Source organism: Cutaneotrichosporon oleaginosum (genome assembly GCF_008065305.1).
Source record: "Cutaneotrichosporon oleaginosum strain ATCC 20508 chromosome Unknown ATCC20508_contig02, whole genome shotgun sequence".
NCBI lineage: Eukaryota > Fungi > Basidiomycota > Tremellomycetes > Trichosporonales > Trichosporonaceae > Cutaneotrichosporon > Cutaneotrichosporon oleaginosum.
The window spans coordinates 1,894,891-1,913,364 of NW_027072171.1; the positions used below are offsets into that span (position 1 = coordinate 1,894,891).

Genomic DNA, 18,474 nt, shown 5'->3' on the forward strand with positions numbered 1-18,474 from the left:
GAACATGTCAAGGAGGCGTACAAGGCGGCGACGTTGCGGTGCAAGGCCGCGGGTTTCGACTTCATCGAGATCCACGGCGCACACGGCTACTTCCTGCACAACTTCTACAGTCCACTCTCGAACGAGCGCACCGACCAGTACGGGGGCAGCTTTGAGAACCGCACGCGCCTCGGCCTTGAGGTGACGCGCATTGTGCGCGAGAACTGGGATGGGCCGCTGCTGTACCGCGTGAGCGCGAGCGACTGGCTCGACGCGGCGGAGGGCCCGGAGAAGGACGCGAACGGCGAATGGCGCTGGTGGGGTATCGAGCAGACGACCATGTACGCGCGCCTGCTGCGCGACGCGGGCGTGGACCTCCTCGACGTCAGCTCGGGCGGTAACGACCCGCGAGGCCAGTACAACGTCGGCCCGGGATACCAGGTGCACTTTGCCGAGCACCTCAAGAAGGAGGTGCCGGGCCTGCTTATCGGTGCTGTCGGCCTCATCACGTCGCCCCAGCAGGCAGAGGAGATTCTTCAGAAAGGCCAGGCCGACGTCGTGCTCTTCGGCCGCGAGATCCTACGCCACATCGACTTCCCCCTCCGCGCCGCACAGGAGCTCGGCGTCGCTGCCAACCCCGCGGGCCAGTATGAGCGCGCGTGGAGCCGCATGCTCTCCACCGTGCCCCGCACTTAGAAATTCTAGAGCGATCCATTTGGCAATGGCATTCTGTACTTGCAACACCTGTACTTTGCTTGAGTGTTGAGGGGATCAGGGGACCGGCACGGGCGAATGAGGACGAGAAGTCAGTCACGTGTCGAGCAAAGTCAGTCGCGTCAGCAGGTGTGTGGATGAGGCAACGGGGAATACGTCTGGTCAATTTGAGGGGGCCGCAAGAGCAGGAAGTCATCAGCCCAGCCCCATTTGCCACCTTACGCCTTGAATCGGGTAGAGGCGATCGGCAGTGACCAATGTCCCGGTGACTGTGGGTCAGTGACTGTGGGCTGGCAGTCACCAGCCAGCCGCATCATTGCAAGGGGGAGTCAAGGAAGTCAAAGGAGGGCGGTGACGAGGCATTCCACGGGCGACACTCTCTCACGAGCACATAATGTGCGAGCGAGGGTATGGCCGCTTCTGGCCAACACAGTATCACAGTCATACATTATGTCATGAAACAAACCCCACCTGTCTGCGCAACCGCATTGCGCGTGTGAACGCAGAAGCCATCTATTGCGCAAGAATGGAGCGCACAAACGAGTGGTAGTTGATCTGGCCGTCCCTGTGCGTCAGCGTGGCACCCTTCGTTCCAGACGTGGCGGCTCAGGTGATAGTCGAGGCATGTGCGCTCTGCCTGCGCTGCCCATCCCACTTACTGTACAGGGAAGCCCTTGAGGAGCTCGTCAACCTCCTCATCCGACATCTTCTCGCCGAGCTGAGTGAGAACGTAGCGCAGCTCACCGGCGCCGATCATGCCGTTACCAGCCTTGTCGAAGACCTGGAAGCCCTTGATGAACTCCTCTAGTGGTCAGCGAGTGACAATCGTGTGATTGACGAGAGGGTACGCACCAGCAGTTCCAGCGGGCTTCCAGCCGTCGGGGCGGTTGAGAATGTCGATGAACTGGTTGAAGTCGACTGCCATCAGGACCGTCCTAACTTTAACGTGACTCACAGGTTTGGCCAACGGCGCTTTCCAGCTGCGCAACCTCAGCCTGGGTAGGGTTCTGTCCCAGCGAACGAAGAAGCTCGCCGAGCGATTCGCGCGGAACCTGGCCAGTGCCACGCTTGTCGAAGAGCGCGAACGCCTCCTTGTACTCTGAGATTAACATGCGGCATGAGGAGGAAGGTGTCAGATAGGTCCCAGAGGCGACGCACCAGCGTTGTCCTTGGCAGCCGACTGCTGTTAGCTATGGCGTGCAGATGAGTCTCACCATGATGCAGTTGGGAGGGTGTAGAGAGATACGAGATGCGAAGACGAGGTGTTATGAGTGATGATGGCACCGTGTTGTTGATCGATCGTGACCAGCATGACCAGGCAGCGACGCCCGGGGCACGTGGCTGGTCCCTGTCGACTTGAGACGCGTCCACCTCTTATTTCCTGTGTTTATTGATCATAGTTAATCCCAAATGCCACGCGATAGTATACAGGGGTGAATGTCGGAGCGGCCATTGGGCCGAGGGGAATTATGACGTGGGGGCGCATTGGGGTAATTGCGGTGATAAACTGAATTGGGGAGCGGGTAATACCGGAACTAATGTCGGTATTCAATGATACATGATACAGTGGCATCACGGCAGAGGTGAAAATTATATGTAAGTTCAGGGTCTGAAAGAGTGGGGAGGAGAAAGAGCGTTGGTAAAGCAGGGCATCCGGGGAGAGGAAAATCATGCACACGAGACAGGGACGGAGGGCTGTCTAGGGAATCTGGAAATGCTCCCACCTCTTCCCCTGTGGTGCACAGACCCACCCGCACCACACACATCACTCTATAGCTCCATCGCCACGTTATCCCGCCCTAACAGCCCCGGCTTCCCTGCAATTCCTTTGAACCCCTCCCGGGACCCAGATTTTGCCAGACGAGGCGCTCCTGCAGCGCTGCAGGGCATGCAGGGCGAAGCGTCGCAGCCACGCCACACAGCACCCGTGCTCCTTTTCTCTTTTTGTCATCATCCATCTACCCACTCCCCTCTTACTCTTCATCCTCATCTCTCAAAACAGCATCTCCTCCCCCTCTCTCTCTTTCTCTCTCTCTCTCGAGTAATAGACCGTCGAAGACACACCCGACACACTCTTTTCGTTCTGTATCAATAGGCCGAGAAGAGACTACAAAGGAGAAGAAACAGCTTCCCCAGCTACAATCACATCGCAACCAACCTCTCCCCCCTCTTACGCTCTTCAACCGACTACCCGCGACATCTCGCAGGTATCAAAAGCAAACCTCTCAACCAAATTATGACCGCTACTGTCAACGACATCGAGCAGAAGCTCTGTGAGTGTTTTTGGTCGCGTGCGAAACACGACGGTGGCGACTCGCCACCGTCGCGTCATACCCACCTTCCTCCCCTTGACCAATGTTCTAACAATCTCGCAGCTGGCGTCTCCATTGGTAACCAGTCCAACGGCGGCGCTCGTCCGGCTTACGTTCCCCCCTACCTTCGCGCCCGCAAGGCCGCCGAGTCTGTTACTGGACCCGCTCCCACCAAGCAGTTCAACGGCGCTGCGCCCACCCCGACTCCCGCTGGTAACGGCTACCGCCCGTCGCCCACGGGTCTCCCCACCCCTGCCCCGACTCCTGTCCCGCAGGGCTCTTACGTTCCGCCCAGCCAGCGCAACGGCAACGCCGGTGGCGACCGCAACGACGGCGCCAACGGCTGGGGCGCTCCCCCTCGTGGCCCTCCCAGCGGCGGCAGCCGCTTCGAGCGTAACCTCCCTCCTGGCGTCGGTGCCTTCCGCGACGGCAAGCACATCCTCGGTTCGCAGAACCCCCGCCTTGAGAAGGAGCTTTACGGCGAGGAAGGTGATGGTACTCAGCAGGTGAGTGGCAAATGATCTGCAGCGGAGGCAAAATTTGACTCCACCGACACTTCTCCTGTTGATCACTTCTCGGCCCTATGCAGCATGCTGACCCACCTACAGTCGACCGGTATCAACTTTGACAAGTATGCCGACATCCCCGTTGAGGCTACCGGTACGGGTGTCCCCGAGCCCGTGACCGAGTTCCTCGCGCCCATCGACCCGGTTCTCCTTGAGAACATCAAGTTGGCCCGTTACACTACCCCCACCCCCGTCCAGAAGTACTCGATTCCCATCGTCGGACAAGGTCGTGACCTTATGGCCTGTGCTCAGACCGGTTCGGGCAAGACTGGTGGTTTCCTCTTCCCCATTCTGTCGTCGCTGTTTTCCTACGGCCCTTCGGCTCCCCCTCCGGACAACTCGTTCAGCTCGTCTTACAGCAGACGCAAGGCGTACCCCACTGCGCTTATCCTCGCGCCTACCCGTGAGCTTGTCTCGCAGATCCACGAGGAGGCTCGCAAGTTCGCCTACCGCTCGTGGGTCCGCCCCGCCGTCGTCTACGGTGGTGCCGACATCGGTCAGCAAATCCGTCAGCTCGACCGTGGCTGCGACCTTCTTTCCGCTACCCCCGGTCGTCTTGTCGACCTGATCGAGCGTGGCCGCATCTCGCTCGCCAACGTGAAGTACCTCGTTCTCGACGAGGCCGACCGTATGCTCGACATGGGTTTCGAGCCCCAGATCCGCAGAATTGTCGAAGGCGAAGACATGCCTGGTGTCCAGGACCGCCAGACCCTCATGTTCTCGGCCACCTTCCCCAAGGAGATCCAGATGCTTGCCCGCTCCTTCCTTAAGGACTACATCTTCCTGTCGGTTGGCCGCGTCGGCTCCACTTCGGAGAACATTACGCAGCGCATCGAGTACGTCGATGAGCACGACAAGCGCTCGCTTCTTCTCGACCTACTCCTCGCCGAGCAGTCGACTGGTCTTATCCTTGTCTTCGTCGAGACGAAGCGGATGGCTGACTCGCTCTGCGACTTCCTTTGCTCGCAGCGCCACAACGCCACCTCAATTCACGGTGACCGCACTCAGCGTGAGCGCGAGGCTGCCCTTCACGCTTTCCGGACTGGCCGCGCACCTATCCTCGTCGCCACTGCTGTCGCTGCCCGTGGTCTTGACATCCCCAACGTCACCCACGTCATCCTCTACGACCTTCCCACCGACGTGGCGGAGTACACTCACCGTATCGGTCGTACGGGTCGTGCCGGCAACACTGGTACTTCCACCGCTTTCTTCAACCGCAACAACCTTGCGATTGGTCGTGACCTCATCGACCTTCTTAAGGAGGCGAACCAGGATGTGCCTCAGTGGCTCGTGGACATCTCGCAGGAGCGCTCCTTCGGCGGTGGTGGTTACGGCCGTCGCGGCGGTGGTGGCCGTGGTGGCGGCGGTCGCTCGGGCGGTCGTGACGCTCGTAGCGGCGGCGGCTTCGGCGGCGGCTACAGCGGCGGTGGCAGCAGCGGCGGCTTCGGCGGTCGCAGTGGCGGCTACGGCGGTGGCTATGGTGGCGGTGGTGGTGGTGGCTACGGCGGTGGCGGTGGCTACGGTGGCTACGGCGGCGGCGGCGGTAGCGGATTCCCCCCTGCATCTGGCTCGTCGGGTGCCAGCTGGTGGTAAACACTGGTTGGTGGCGACGTGCGTGCATTGGCACGCCACTTGACCGACGTTGCTCGAGCGGTCTCGTCTCACTCAACAAGCGTCATTCCTTCGACAACCACCAATTCTTTTCTTTCTCGTTCTTTCGCATCAATTCAAGTTTCCGCCCATCCAGCATCGCAAGCATTGTGTTCACAGCGTAACCCTCCCATTACACCCCATGATCCCCTCGCATCCATTTCCCCAACAGCGCACAACCATCATCAACATCTGCATCGGTCTTGATAATCATCGCGGCGCTGGTCGCAGACACGAAATGGACGTTATCCGAACTACGAACACCCTCTCCGACGCGTCCGAGCACGCTTGCATAACAAACCCCTCCGCTGGCGGCGGCCTCGCAATTATATCCTGTCGTGTACGATAGACCTGAATACCTGCACCTTTATTCAACGATTCCCGACCTCAACTCAGATGGCGACAAGGCACAACATCATGAAGACACGAACCAACAAGCAACCATTCTCGCATTATCATGAACATTGTGCCGACCCCACGCTGTCTCGACTATTTATTTGGGAATATTACTGTAGCGGAGACGAACCGGTTTAGGCGCTAGAGGCTGGAGTGATAGAACACCAAGAGCCTCACGAGCGTTTGCCCGGTGTCTCGGTGATGAATAGAGTGCCCCGAAGATTAGCAGAGTTTGTGGAGCAACTAAGACGTGATTGGGGCAGTCAGAGCCTCAAATGACTGGAGTATTATATTATACTACCTGCGACATGGTAGCTGAATAGTCTGTGACGCTGTTCACTATTCCCAGGGCCGCGTTGGCGGATCGGCGGGGGGAGGGCACAGGCTGGACAGTACGCGCGCCGACGCACTCGTATAGAGCGCCGCGTTTGTGAAAGTTGCGTCGGGCCACTCGTACTGCAGCCTGACCAAGCTTGGAACGCAAAGAGTTGGAGCCGAGCACCTCCAAGTCGGACCTGTTCATCCATGTACAGTGCCTGTGGTGCAGCCTGCGATGGTGGGGCCAGGAAGTCGCGACACCGACTCTCTCTTTCTGACGACACGCCCGAGCCAGACCCACTGCACCTGCACGTGACACCACACGGAACAAGTATCACGTTTGAGGCTTCAGAGGAGGCCACAGCGGCTGCGCGAGGGCGCGACGCGGACCATGGTGAGGAGTGCGATAGCGGGAGAGAGGCGGGCCACGGGCGCGAGCGTGAGTCACCAGCGCTCTACGACGGGCGACCCGTACGTGCGGTAATGGGTACTTGAGCTTTGCGAGCCTCGAGAACGCAGGCATGGGCGGGGGTCGCTTGGCCTCCCTTCCGGCGCTGCACCCCCAGGCCTGCCGCGCTCCCCTCTGGAGCCACATCGCAGTCCCCTCGGCGCGCCGCTTCGTTCACCGCCGATCTTGCCACACCGCGGCCCACTCGAGAAACCATGCCGCGGCACAGCGTGTCGTGGGACACTGAGAAGACACTGTTATTCGTGGGTAACATATGTACCATGCGACTGACATTGGCTTGGCCTCTCGGACACGCAAGGCGAGTGCCGTTTAGTTGATGCATCTATCTATGGTAGAGGGAAGGAAATTGTCTACTGCTCAACCTGGGGTTAGTTTGTTCACGATCCGATCACGCCAGCGCACGTCCACTCACTTCGTACTGGAGCAGGAAGCTCACGCGGCGCTGAGTTTTCGGCGCCGTCCGCCCACCGGTCGTACGCATTTCCTGGCAGATAAACGAGTCGGGAGCGCCCTGCCACTCATCGATCACGAGGTTCTGCTTAACCGTGTGCGAATGCCCGTGCTTGCCGCCGAACAAGTCGAGCGCGAGCTTGGTGTGCGATACACCACCGTACGTCGTCAGGCAGCGCGGGTTGACGAGGATGCGCGCAGGCTCGTACGCGCTGTTCGGGAAGAGGTAAGTGTGCTCGTCGCTCTGGATCCCGTCGTCGGGCAACACCTCTGAAGCGTCCTCCTCCATGGCGTCGAGGTTGGATCCGACACTGTCGCCCGCCGTCTTGTCCGAGCCGTCCTCGCGACGGTCCTTGCGCTCGGCCGGGTCCTCGTCCTTCTTCTCTTCCTTGACTTTGTCGCCTCCCTTGGCGGGCTTGTTAATCTTCTTCTCCTCAGCAGCCTGAGGCGCGGGAGCTGGCGCGGCATCGGGAGCCGCGGCCCGCTTTTCGTCGGCCTTAGGCGCGGCCTCGACCTCGGCCACAGCCTCAGCGTCACGCTTGAACAGCGAGCCGAGGTTTTCGCGCACAGTGTCGAGCGCACGCTTGTGCGTGCCACGACGGTGCCCGCGGCCACCACCGGGCTTGTTGTTGCCGCCGCCGTTCTTGGCCGCATCAACCCACAAGTCGCGGCAGAACCACATTTGCGCAGAGTCCATGCATGGGGTTTCGGGGCCGGTGTTGGGCGGGTCAATGTCTGTGATGTTGACAGCGTCGTGCGAGGCCCTGTAGCGGATGCCGCGGTAGTACGACTGCGCGGGGTCAACGACGTGCGTGCCCGACTCGCAGCAGAAGACCTGGAATGGCAGATGCTCGGCGTAGCGCTCGGTGCCGACCTTGTCGCGGGGAGGGCCGGCCTCGGGCTTGGAGCTGGAACGCGCCTGGCGGAACAGGCCGCCGGCGATGTCACGTGTGCGCCAGCGGTCCGAGAAGATGAAGAAGCCCTCGTGCTCAGCCCAGTCCATGCCACACACCATGGCGGCTTTGTTAACTTCGGACACGCGCAGCGACTCAAGCACGTCGGTCGGGCAGGTGAAGCCCTTGAGCCAGATGACACGGTGGAACCTCAAGTTGCGTTTCTCGTTGAGCTCGTGCAAGGGCTCCAGAGCAAGGTTGCGGACCTCGGCCTCCTCCAGTGGGTAGTAGTTGATGGGCATGGCGGGGATGCGGCGGATGCGGAATGCGATACCAAGGATGGTCAGGACAGCCTCGGTGATGTCGCAAAGCGTCTGCGTTCCGTCTGTCGAGCCCTGGTCGAGAATGGACACGAAGATGTTGCGCGTGCCCAGGCGGCGCGCAAGGCCGATAATGACGGCCACCTGGTCAACAACAAAGTGGTCGGCCTGGTTGACAATGATCGCGACGTAGTAAAGGTTGTCGGCTTCAACGAGGTCGTCGTAGTTGTCATTGTGCGAGTCAAACGGGCGAATCAAGCCTTGGCACCCGCTCGTGACCCAGCCGTTGAACTTGAGCAGGTCTTCGACGACACCCTTCATGATCTGCGTGTCGAGGTGCGCTGTCTCCTTTCCGGTGATAGAGGGTTTCTGGAAGCGCGTCCAAAAGTCCAGGATGCCGTCCAACACTTCCTCGTCGAACAAGTCTGGCCTCTCGTCACGTCCCTTGCGGCTCTGCAGCCACGGGTTGGCATGCACATCAAGGTATTTTTCGGAAGTGAGCACTCGCTCGAACACGCCGTGCTTCTGGATTTCCTCGTGCTTTGTGGACGAGGTGAGAGAACGGAACAGCCACACAACCCCGACGAACAGGAGGAGCCGCAGCAGCAACCGCTTCGTCGCGGGGGTCAAGCTGAGGGCCAGCCCGCGGTTTGTGAGCATGGGCATTGTCGGCACGTTGGCGGCGCCGGGGGAGGGTTGGCGGAAGGGCCGGCCGCCTAAGCCGGGGGGTTTTGGTGCTGACGCGTGAGTGTGTGGGGCGAGGGAGTGGGAGTGGGAGCTAGCGCAGAATAAAGCGGGCGAACGGAGTGGAGGAGGTGAAGAAAAGACAAGAAGAGAGCACGAGTTGTGAGGTGGAGATTGCAAGACGATGCAAGACTTGTCTCACTGGGATGGCCGGCTGGGTGGGGGAAGGGGAGATGAGGATCGGATCGCGGTGGAAGGGTGCAACAATTTCAGGGCCGGTGACAACTTACAGGTTGATGGAATCTTGGAAACCTGGTGCCGCGCCGGCCGTGCAGGAGTCGGTCGATAAGAGGAGAGCAAGAGGAGAGCAAGCGGAGATGGGAGGGAGAGAGGAGATGGAGTAGCGAACACGAGTGGGCGGGTGAAGATGACGAGCAAGAGGGAGCAAACCTATCAAGGATCTGAGCTTTGACCGAGGAGGGGACAAGGGGATCGGCGCCGGGGCGGGCTATTAACGGGTCGAAATTCAACAATTGAATGGTCAATGGTCGACGGCAACAATTTAAATAGAGTTCCGTCTCACCCTTACTCGCAAAAGTCTCAAGCTGACACTCGACACGGAGCAGTCTATCCAAATGCATGCATGCAACACAGCCTACGCCTGCCGCTCGACGGCGACCTTGACGTCTTTGCTCTCCTTGCGTCCCCGCACGACAATGCGGCCCGTGAACGTGCCCAGCGCCTTAATGCGCTCCTTAGCGCCCAGCCCCGCCCACGCAAACTGCACCTCGCCCGGCGACAGCTGGTACTGCTCGGCCAGGAGGGCCGTCACGTCGGCAGCTGTGATTGAGCCGTGCAGCGCTGGCTCGTCAGGCTTGATCGTACGGCGCTTGAACGTAAGCGTGCTCGGCAAGGCGCGAAGCTTTGCTGCTGCCGCCTTGGCGGCCTCGGCCTGCGCGTTCGGACCATCAATGAGCGACTGCATCGGGGCTGCGACGCCTTCCTGCCGTTAGCGTGACTGAGGGAGAACGAGGCGACGCACTGGTCGGATGTAAACAGACGGGCGGTGGGCAGCCTTCTTCCATGGCAGGAGGCGGATCAGGCGCCGGGGAAGCAGGTGCGAGAGCACGTAGCCGCGCTTGGCGGGAACGCGGTCAACTGCAGTCAGTACAGTGTCGTGCGTGTGGGCGGCAGAGAAAGGCGAGCGCAAGGAACATGCGGAGCGCAGCACAGTAATGTGCGCGAGGGCGAGTTGCACAGGAGATGATGCGTGATGCGCGCAGCGTTGAGTAAAGCTGCGGAGCCGCGCGCGCGCCATCGTCAAGCCACAGCGGTCACCACAGGATCGAATCCTGCCGGAGCAGGATGTGCTGTCTCCGTAATCTAGAGACATTGCTCCGGGACGTCGTGAACATCAGGCAAGAGCGCCGGAAAACAGTGGATGTGGAGCTGAGTGCCTGGTATCCCGCCGTGTGCTCCACCTGCAGACGCTCAGCATTCGCGCCGCAAGTCGCACCGCCGCGCAGTTCTCTCCTTCTCCCTGCCGCCCGCCCTGCCATCTTCACCGTGGCAACACGCACACTTGCGCCCAAGACCGGGCACATCCTCAATAAGCTCCACGATGAGCGGCTGCGTCTTCTTGGCCCTCGGTGCAGACGTCTGTGGATCAGCTTGCTCCATGCACTCCCAGGAAGGAGGTCTCAGCGACCGGCTCCGCATGCGGGAGAGGAGGAGGCGGGGCGCGGGCTGCGCAGCGCCGTCTCCTGATACAAACTTACGGAAAAGGCGCGCGCGATGCGCAGCGAGCCGATCGCCGCGCGGGAGGTGGACGCGAACATGCTGGTGAAGGGTGTGATCGCGCGATACGAGTGCTACGTCGAGCAGAGGAGCGTCGGAAAGCCCGCGCCGACACCGAAAAGATCGACGGAGGCAAAATTCGGTGGAGGTGGAAGGGTTCGACCCCGGCTCGTGGAAGTCAATGGGTAGACTACTGATTTGGTGTTCGCCACGAGGCGTATACGAGAGGCGGTAAGCGGTCGGATATCGCTTTGCGATGCGTCTGTCGTCAGAAAGCGCTGGGAAATACGTTGATGGCGCATCGCCGCGCCTCTCCTTGCCCAGGGGGCTGGGATCACATTCTTACCTCCCGCCTGGCCATCCATGTTTTTTTAGTTTTCTAACAAAACCGGAGGGCTCTCCTGGTCTCTTTAACCACATGCATATCCTAGTATCGCACACAACGCCACGCCCGGAATTGATATCATGTCCGGGTATACATCCTTCTGGTGTCGCCTACGACTCAAATATAGTTCCTTACTGGCTCCTAGGCCAGCTCAAAGTAGCGACGCATCTCCCAGTCCGTCACAGCGCGGCGGTTAAGCTCGAGCTCGTGCTCACGCGTGCCGCCAAAGTGGTCGACGTAGAAGTCACCAAACACCTTGCGCGCGACACTATCCTTGGCCATGAACGCCTCAGTCGCCTTCTCCAGTGACGTAGGGAGGTGCACAATCGTGTCGCGGGTGACGCCAGGCGAGCCAATGGGCCCGTACGGTAGCTCCAACTTCTCTTCGATGCCGCGGAGGCCAAGCCCATAAATGGCCGCCATAGCGTAGTGCGTGTTCATATCCGCGCCGGGGATGCGAACCTCGAAGCGGGAGGCATACGCGCCAACGCCGGGAGGGCAGATGATGCGGATCGATGCTATGCGCGAGTCGTACCCGTACGAAGCTGTATCTGGGGCCCAATACTGTTCACCGCCAAGCAGACGCTTGTACGAGTTAATGTTAGGGCACATCATTGGGATAACTGCTGTCAGCTCTGATATTAACGCCAAGCTCACCATCTCTAAGGCCCGTCAGGACGCCGGCGAGGAACCACTCAGCCTCCTTCGACACAAATCGAAGGTCGGGGAAAGAGGCGTCTTTGCGACCGCCAGCCTTGACCTCGGCCTCAGTCGCAGCGAACACATTCTTGCCGTCCTTGCCACGCAGGGAGACGTGGATATGACCAGAGCATCCCGACTCGTTCTCCCACGGCTTGGCCATGAACGTGGGCATAATGTTGTGCTTCATTCCAACGCTCTTGGCGATAAGCTTATAAAGCACAGCGTTGTCCGCCATGCGGAGCGTATCCGTGTACGCAAGGGCGGTCTCGAAAACGCCAGGGCCTGTCTCGGTATCTGACATGTAAGCACGCTCTCTGCTAGCACTCACGGTGGCCCTCGATTTCCACGTCCATCGCCGTCGAGATATTGTACAGGTCGTAGAAGTAGTCCTTGTTCAATGTCGGGCGGAGGAGCGAGTAACCGTGCGCGCCGGGGGTGAGGGGTGTAAGGCCGACGAAGCGCTTCTCCTCGAGCGACTGCGGCGTCTCGGCGTACTGGAAGTACTCAAACTCGGCGCCGCTCATGCAATCCCAGCCCATTCCCTTGGCTTTGTTCGCTACCTTATCAAGGAGGCTGCGCGGGTCGACCGGAAGAAGCTCGTCCGACTCCTGGTCCTGGAAGAAGACGAGGAAGAAGGGTACATTGTCCTCCCAAGGAATGCGACGAAACGTAGTCAGGTCGATCTTGCCGAGAATGTCGCGGTATCCGTTGCTCTTGTTGGATACGAGCAGCTCGCGACTGTAGGTGAGGTCGTGCACTGGTGTCAACAGGTGCGCTCGGTCGGCGACAGGGTGCGCATCGGCGGTGACGTCAATGCTCTCAACCCAATCTGCACGTACTATCCCAAGAGTATACGACCCCGCAGAAGCCGAAGTCGCTCTTTACGGCCGAGAGGAACTTGGCCTTGCTCATGATCTTGCCGCGGAGGATACCGTCGACGTCGATGCCTGGTGTCAGCGGCATCGTTGAGCGGGGGGGTCGGCACGCCGAATCCAGGGTCGCGACGCACCGGCGACCTTGACCATAGTATCGTCCTTGAGAAGCTCTTTGAGCTCATCAAAAGACTTGGGCGCTTTGCTTGTGGGCGAGGGAGGCATAGTAGCTGGAGCTCGAAAGAATGAGGTGAAGGGAAACAGCTGAGAGAAAGGCGAAGCGTCATTAGATAGCAGGTGGAGGCCGTCTGGCCGCCTGGCCGCCTGGCCGCCTACCGCATGACCGCTTGTTCCACCCCAGTTGCCTATCCTGGTAGCCCACCATTCAGTGACCCTGGCCGCTTCCTCGCTTAAGAGTGTCTTATGGCACCACGGGCATTGCAGCATCAGCCAGCTGTAGTGGCCTGTTAGCTTATGCATGGAACCCGTTGTATGATAGCTTTGGAACTGGCGGTGTAAGGTGCTTTGGGTAGGGTCCTACATGCTGCAATTCCCTCCGGCATGTTGACGCGTCGTGCCTCGCGGCTTCGGGACGCTTTGCAGGATCGGAGGAGCTTGACAGGGAGGAGCTTGACAGCGACTTGCCTGCTCCGACGGTGGGCGATCGAGCGAACATCAGCGGAGTGACCCACTTGATGCGGCAGATAGACGGGGCACCCCGCGCGAGCTCGCCGGACAACACAGCAAATGTAGGGTGACGAGATTGCACGACCTGTCTCCAGACAGAGGGCCCAAGGTACAAACAACCTATACATACATGTGCTATGTCACTACAAGTGCTGAAGCTCTCCCTACTGGAGCAGCATATCCATCTCTTCAGAGGTCACGAGCCGGACGCGCCAACCCGCAAGTGTTACGCGCGCAAGTAATGCCTCTCTCATGGCATCGTCCTCTATCTCGCATATGGCGGTGGAGCCCGTGCTGCCCGGCGCCACCAGCGGACGCGAGCGTAAGAGCTCCTCGGGCGCATAGAGCCGTTCTGGCACGCGACCCTGCACTGGAGTTATGTTCGGAGTTGGTGGCGCGTCGGCGGATGAGGGCGCGGGCAGTATCGGTGACGCCCCTACATAGGCTTGCTGATGGCGCAGCCATCGAGCGCAATGCGCCATTGAGGCTTCCTCGTCCTCCTCGCTCTCGGGAGGACTGGTGAACGGCGGGAACCCGACCACACTTGAGCCAGCATGAGTCAAAGGCCACATTGCGTAGTTCGGTTCATGTCCGTGCATGCCTGATGTCAGAATTGTTTGCTATAGTAACTCACAGTGCTCGTCCACGATATCACGCGCTGCGCTGCGACCTTCCGCATCACTGGCCGCGTCACCGCTAAGGCCGTCGCGAGGGCCGCCGCTCTGGCCGCCGTCGGGCACAGCTTTGTCATTGTGACGACTGCCTTCATCTCCGCCCTCATCTCCACCTCCACCCAATCCGCTGTCTCCGCCTTGGCTGTGAGCCCCACCTTCGCCTCCACACCCTCCTTCGTTACCGTCTCCTTCTCCCTCGTCCCGCAACGGTCCTGTCATCGACGACAACTTTGACGGAGTTGACGGACGAGCCTGCTGAGACCGGCGCCGGACCGGGTCATCTGGACGACCATTTTCGATCAGGCGTTTCTTTTCGTCGACCCACCACCGGGGAAACTGCTTAGGGTGGGCCGCAGCAGCCAGTCTTAAGAGCTCTAGGAGTTTGATATGCGAGACTGCGCTGTTGTCGACGTCCGGGGTAATGTTGGCGGGGTGATCGATGACATTGCGAAATGCGAAGCCGTGGAGATCGGAACGGGGAATGTCCAGAGGCTGGAGGCGAGAGGGCATGTCGTCAATGTCGATGGCCTCGACAATGCTCCGCACTCGAGATACGTGGTCCCAGAAAACCTGAAAGCCAGTGGCCGAGAACCCGTGTGTGTCAACTTTGGCGGTCGAGTCCTGTGGGGCAATATCGTGAGGGAAGGCATTCGACAGGACAGAGGCGTTCTCGAGTAGCTCCTGAATTATCTTGGGCGCATGCGATTCAAACCCAGGAGCCACCTCGAGGTAGACGACGTTCGCATGTGCGACCATCCTCGAGAACTCGCTTTCGAGCACAAATGTGCCCAAATATGTTCCACAGCCCTCGTGAGCCTGGACAAGATAAAGCACGGCTTGGGCCAGACCTTGCCGCCACTGGTGAACTCGTCGCCCGAGAAGCGCCTGATGTGTCAGGTCTGGTGATGCCAGGCGTACCTTTAGTTCAAACACCATCAGAATTAACTTGACAGGGGGTTCGCGAGTTTCTAGTACGATCATGATATCCGGGAGCCGGACACCAGACTGACTCGAGTCCGACCGCTTCCGCTTGCGAGAATGGAGGACATCTGAGAGACACTTAGGTCGGTTAAGGTGGGAAAGAGAGCAGGCACGGCATCAATGGGTCACTCACCTCATGAGTGGAGCGAGGCGTTCTCTGATTATCAGCCAAGTGTGAAAATGAGAGGCTCACTGCGATTCCAAGTTGCCGCGTTTCATTTCGCCAATTTACGAGCTGTGCCGGCACTCGTTGCGTCACAGAGGAAGGCGAGTTGAGAATGGCGCCGAGATTCCTCACATCCATCGGTTGCACCCGGGCGAGATCACTGAAGGGAGGTGTGGTACTGGTAACTGCGCAATTGACCAGCTGGCTCACTGCTACCTGAACAGTTGTCTCGGGCACATCGTTCCATTTGCGGGATGCGACCAAATCTATCACGGCCTTATGAGAGGCGGGATTCAACGGTAACGTCAGTGGGATCTGCGGTACAAGCTCGATAAGACGCATCGTTCCCTGGGCCTGTTGGTAAGCGCCTTTGTACAGACAGGCTTGCTACGATTCACTCCAGAGGCAAGGAAGGTTGATGATGGTGGGCACAAGAGCTTGAGCGTCAGCGATCCGCAGGGCGAACGGGTATGCAAACAAGGGGAGGACGCGTGAGAGTAGCTGAATGACTGTGAATGTGATACGCACTGAGGACCGATTGGATTGGCTTGGATAGAGTGACACGACGGTGGAGGAATCGGGAGCGAATTGGTGCAGCGTAAGAGTGAGGAAAGGAGAGTGTATGCATGCGGGAGTGGATGATTGTGAGCTTGAGACGGCGCGTGTAGGTGGTTGTGAGTGTTGAGAGTGATATATAGTGAGGGGGAGAAAAGAGAGAGAGAGAGAGAGAGAGAAAGAAAGAGAAAGAGAAAGATGAATGCAACGACATCCAGCTTTATGGAGTCAAGATTGTTTGTCACTCATGTTGCAGCGGATGCAAACAATTCGCTGTGCGTTGCCCATAGTACCGTCATTCATGCGCAGCTGTGCAGCAAGGATTACTCATCTGCAAGCGCAGATCGTCCTGCATATAAGCGACTGCAGTCGAGCAGTATGCCATCGGTGTGCATTGGGTAATTACTATATGCAGTCCCAATTCGTGGTGCAAGTATGTTCGAACGTTCGAACTGTCTCGTCAGGCACTCAGACCTATGTGCGGATTGCGGAACTGCGGAACTCTTGTTACCTGATGATCACCCTGTTTACCCGATGGTTAGGTGAGGCGAGGTTGACGCGACTTGCACGCGTGTCGTCATTATGCCGCCCAATCAATCCGCCAATCCCCCCCTCATCCCTCATCCCTCATCCCTCATCCACTCACTTCCACCTCTCATGCCACCCAAGGCCATCACCTCTTACTTCAAGCCCGCCGCGCCGGCGGCCGCGCCCCTCTCCTCCACGCGCAGAACCAAAGCCACTCTGTCCAATGCAGCGCGCGCCGCCATCCTCTCAAGTGCCGACGCGGAACCATCCCCGTCTAAACGTGCCAAACTGTCCACCGCCGCCCCAGTGGATGGGACCAGTCTTGCGCGTGCCGAGTCTCGCGATGATCTGCGCAAGGTGCTCGAGGCCCACCCGGGAACAGCCAAGTTGCTGCAACTCGAGCTCGACACGCTCGGCGAGGACTGGCTGCTCGCGCTCCAGGACGAGCTCACCAAGCCATACTTTCTCAAGGTAGCCAACTGCAGTGTCATAGCTGACGTTAGCTCAAGCAATATGTCATGTCTGAGCAGGAAACGAAAAAGGTCTTCCCACCTGGTGAGTGCGAAGGCACGGCAGGTGCGGAAGGACATACCTCTCGCGTCCAGAGGCGGAGAACGCTCCAAGGCCCAGCGGAGCGTGGTCTGCATCCAAGAGTAGCAAAGCTGACCATAGCTGAGGACATCTATTCGTGGTCGCGGTTGTGCCCACTCAAGGACGTTCGCATCATTGTTGTTGGTGAGTGATGCATTGCACCGTGGGCGGCTCGCATCCCGATGATAGTAGGCTAATACGCAGGCCAAGACCCTTACCATGTGAGTCGCGTTGATCCACCTCGATCGTGACAAGGCCCCTTCATCCATCCTGGCCGTGCCCCAGACCCTGGTTCATGCTGAAGCGGTGTACCCTCGTACTTGAAAGTACTGACCTCAAGGACGATGGCCAGGCGCATGGCCTCGCCTTCTCTGTCAAGAAGGGTGTCAAGATCCCCCCCTCGCTTAGAAACATCTACAAGCAAATGGCCACCGAGGTGCCCGGCTTCGTCACACCAACGCACGGGTGAGTAGCGCAGGACTGAGGACGCTAATGCCAGCGACCTCACCGAGTGGGCAAAGCACGGTGTGCTCCTGCTTAACACATCGCTCACGGTTCGCGCGCACCAGGCGGGCTCGCACGCCAACCAAGGCTGGGAACAGTTCACCGCAGCTGTGCTCCGAGTAGTAACTGATCGCCTTGCAAGCGCGGACGAGACGCCAGGCGCCAACGGCGTTGTCATCATGGCATGGGGCGCGCACGCAGCCAAGATGATCGCAGGGCTCAACACGGTGCGTTTGCCTTATCAGAGCCTGGGCTAACCACAGAAACGCCACCATGTGCTCAAGTCTGCCCATCCTAGTCCTCTTTCTGCAAGCCGCGGGTTCTTTGGAAACAATCACTTTACCAAGGCCAACGAGTGGCTGCAGGAGCGGTACACTGTCGAGGGCGTCATTGACTGGAAGAGCTTGGGGGCGTAGGTGTGTTCGTGTATGTGTTTCGGTCTTCTTTTTGTGAAACGATCTTGATGCCATGTTTGTGATAGTGATACAGGCTGCGAGATGCCCGCCGGTTTGTGACGGGTGACGGGTAGCCACAGGCCGCATTGCCAGACAGTCCAGAATTCCAGAAACATGAGGCCACTATCATGCTAAGAGGTACTAACATCTGAAACCGCGTAGTGCTGGCATGTTGACTTGTTGCCAAGTTGACGAATTGGGTCTTGGGCACATCCGTGCCTCACAACAACTGAAACGGCGGAGGCGGAGGAGGAGCGCGTCCCATCCATCCCATCCATCAGCGCCTCAGCATGATGCCCCGGCGGTAAGCGGCACATGAATGTACTGTATCTGCTGCTTGTGCTATAGGTCAGATAGGTCTGAAACGAGGCTTAGTCAGCGTGGCGTGCGTTTCGCGTTGCGTCGCGCCAGGCGATCCGGCGGTCCGGCGATCCTCGCCTTGCGCGACCGCGGCATGTTGAATCCCCAGGAATGTGCTCGTCGTTGATCACCAAACTACGGATCTTCCGCCTTCCGCGCATGGCGCTCGACGCCTGCGTTTCACTCTGCTGATCCGTGGGCAAGTGTTCTGTGCGTGCCGTTGTAGTCTGCTCCGCCTGACGCGTCTGAAACAGACGACCATTTCCCAGGCCAAGCGGACGGCACGCGAGATCGTGCGAGACCTGTTGTCACTCCACTCCCGTCGACTAGAATAGATCCGATGGAGCAGGCAAAGAGGGGCAGCCGCGTGCGGTTACGGCAGCACGGTGGCCACCCGTTCCAGCGCTCCCAGAAATCCAGAAGACCATCGATTTACACATGAACGCGGCAGTGTGGGATCGTACAG

The 18,474-nt window shown here is 59.3% G+C and overlaps 5 protein-coding genes across 5 annotated transcripts; 2 read left to right on the plus strand and 3 right to left on the minus strand.

Moving 5' to 3' along the window:
• Nucleotides 1–2,929: 2,929 nt before the first annotated feature.
• COLE_02439 (uncharacterized protein) lies at nucleotides 2,930–5,164 on the plus strand (the record flags this gene model as incomplete). Its single annotated transcript, XM_018425167.1, has 3 exons — nucleotides 2,930–2,966; nucleotides 3,069–3,511; nucleotides 3,614–5,164. 3 exons carry the CDS (start codon nucleotides 2,930–2,932, stop codon nucleotides 5,162–5,164), a joined length of 2,031 nt encoding a protein of 676 aa, XP_018281391.1.
• Nucleotides 5,165–6,792: 1,628 nt separating this feature from the next.
• Nucleotides 6,793–8,733, minus strand: COLE_02440 (uncharacterized protein; the record flags this gene model as incomplete). Its single annotated transcript, XM_018425933.2, has 1 exon — nucleotides 6,793–8,733. The coding sequence occupies one exon, from the start codon at nucleotides 8,731–8,733 to the stop codon at nucleotides 6,793–6,795; it is 1,941 nt and encodes a 646-aa protein (XP_018281392.2).
• A 673-nt stretch (nucleotides 8,734–9,406) lies between these two features.
• COLE_02441 (uncharacterized protein) lies at nucleotides 9,407–10,589 on the minus strand (the record flags this gene model as incomplete). Its single annotated transcript, XM_065626212.1, has 4 exons — nucleotides 9,407–9,754; nucleotides 9,794–9,909; nucleotides 10,332–10,410; nucleotides 10,530–10,589. 4 exons carry the CDS (start codon nucleotides 10,587–10,589, stop codon nucleotides 9,407–9,409), a joined length of 603 nt encoding a protein of 200 aa, XP_065482481.1.
• Nucleotides 10,590–11,074: 485 nt separating this feature from the next.
• Nucleotides 11,075–12,732, minus strand: COLE_02442 (uncharacterized protein; the record flags this gene model as incomplete). The annotated part of the gene is made up of 5 exons (XM_018422275.2): nucleotides 11,075–11,556; nucleotides 11,591–11,929; nucleotides 11,964–12,392; nucleotides 12,475–12,582; nucleotides 12,645–12,732. The coding sequence occupies 5 exons, from the start codon at nucleotides 12,730–12,732 to the stop codon at nucleotides 11,075–11,077; spliced, it is 1,446 nt and encodes a 481-aa protein (XP_018281394.1).
• Nucleotides 12,733–16,227: 3,495 nt separating this feature from the next.
• Nucleotides 16,228–17,609, plus strand: COLE_02443 (uncharacterized protein; the record flags this gene model as incomplete). Its single annotated transcript, XM_018422276.2, has 7 exons — nucleotides 16,228–16,569; nucleotides 16,602–16,653; nucleotides 16,771–16,833; nucleotides 16,894–16,910; nucleotides 17,030–17,154; nucleotides 17,189–17,420; nucleotides 17,457–17,609. The coding sequence occupies 7 exons, from the start codon at nucleotides 16,228–16,230 to the stop codon at nucleotides 17,607–17,609; spliced, it is 984 nt and encodes a 327-aa protein (XP_018281395.1).
• Nucleotides 17,610–18,474: the final 865 nt, after the last annotated feature.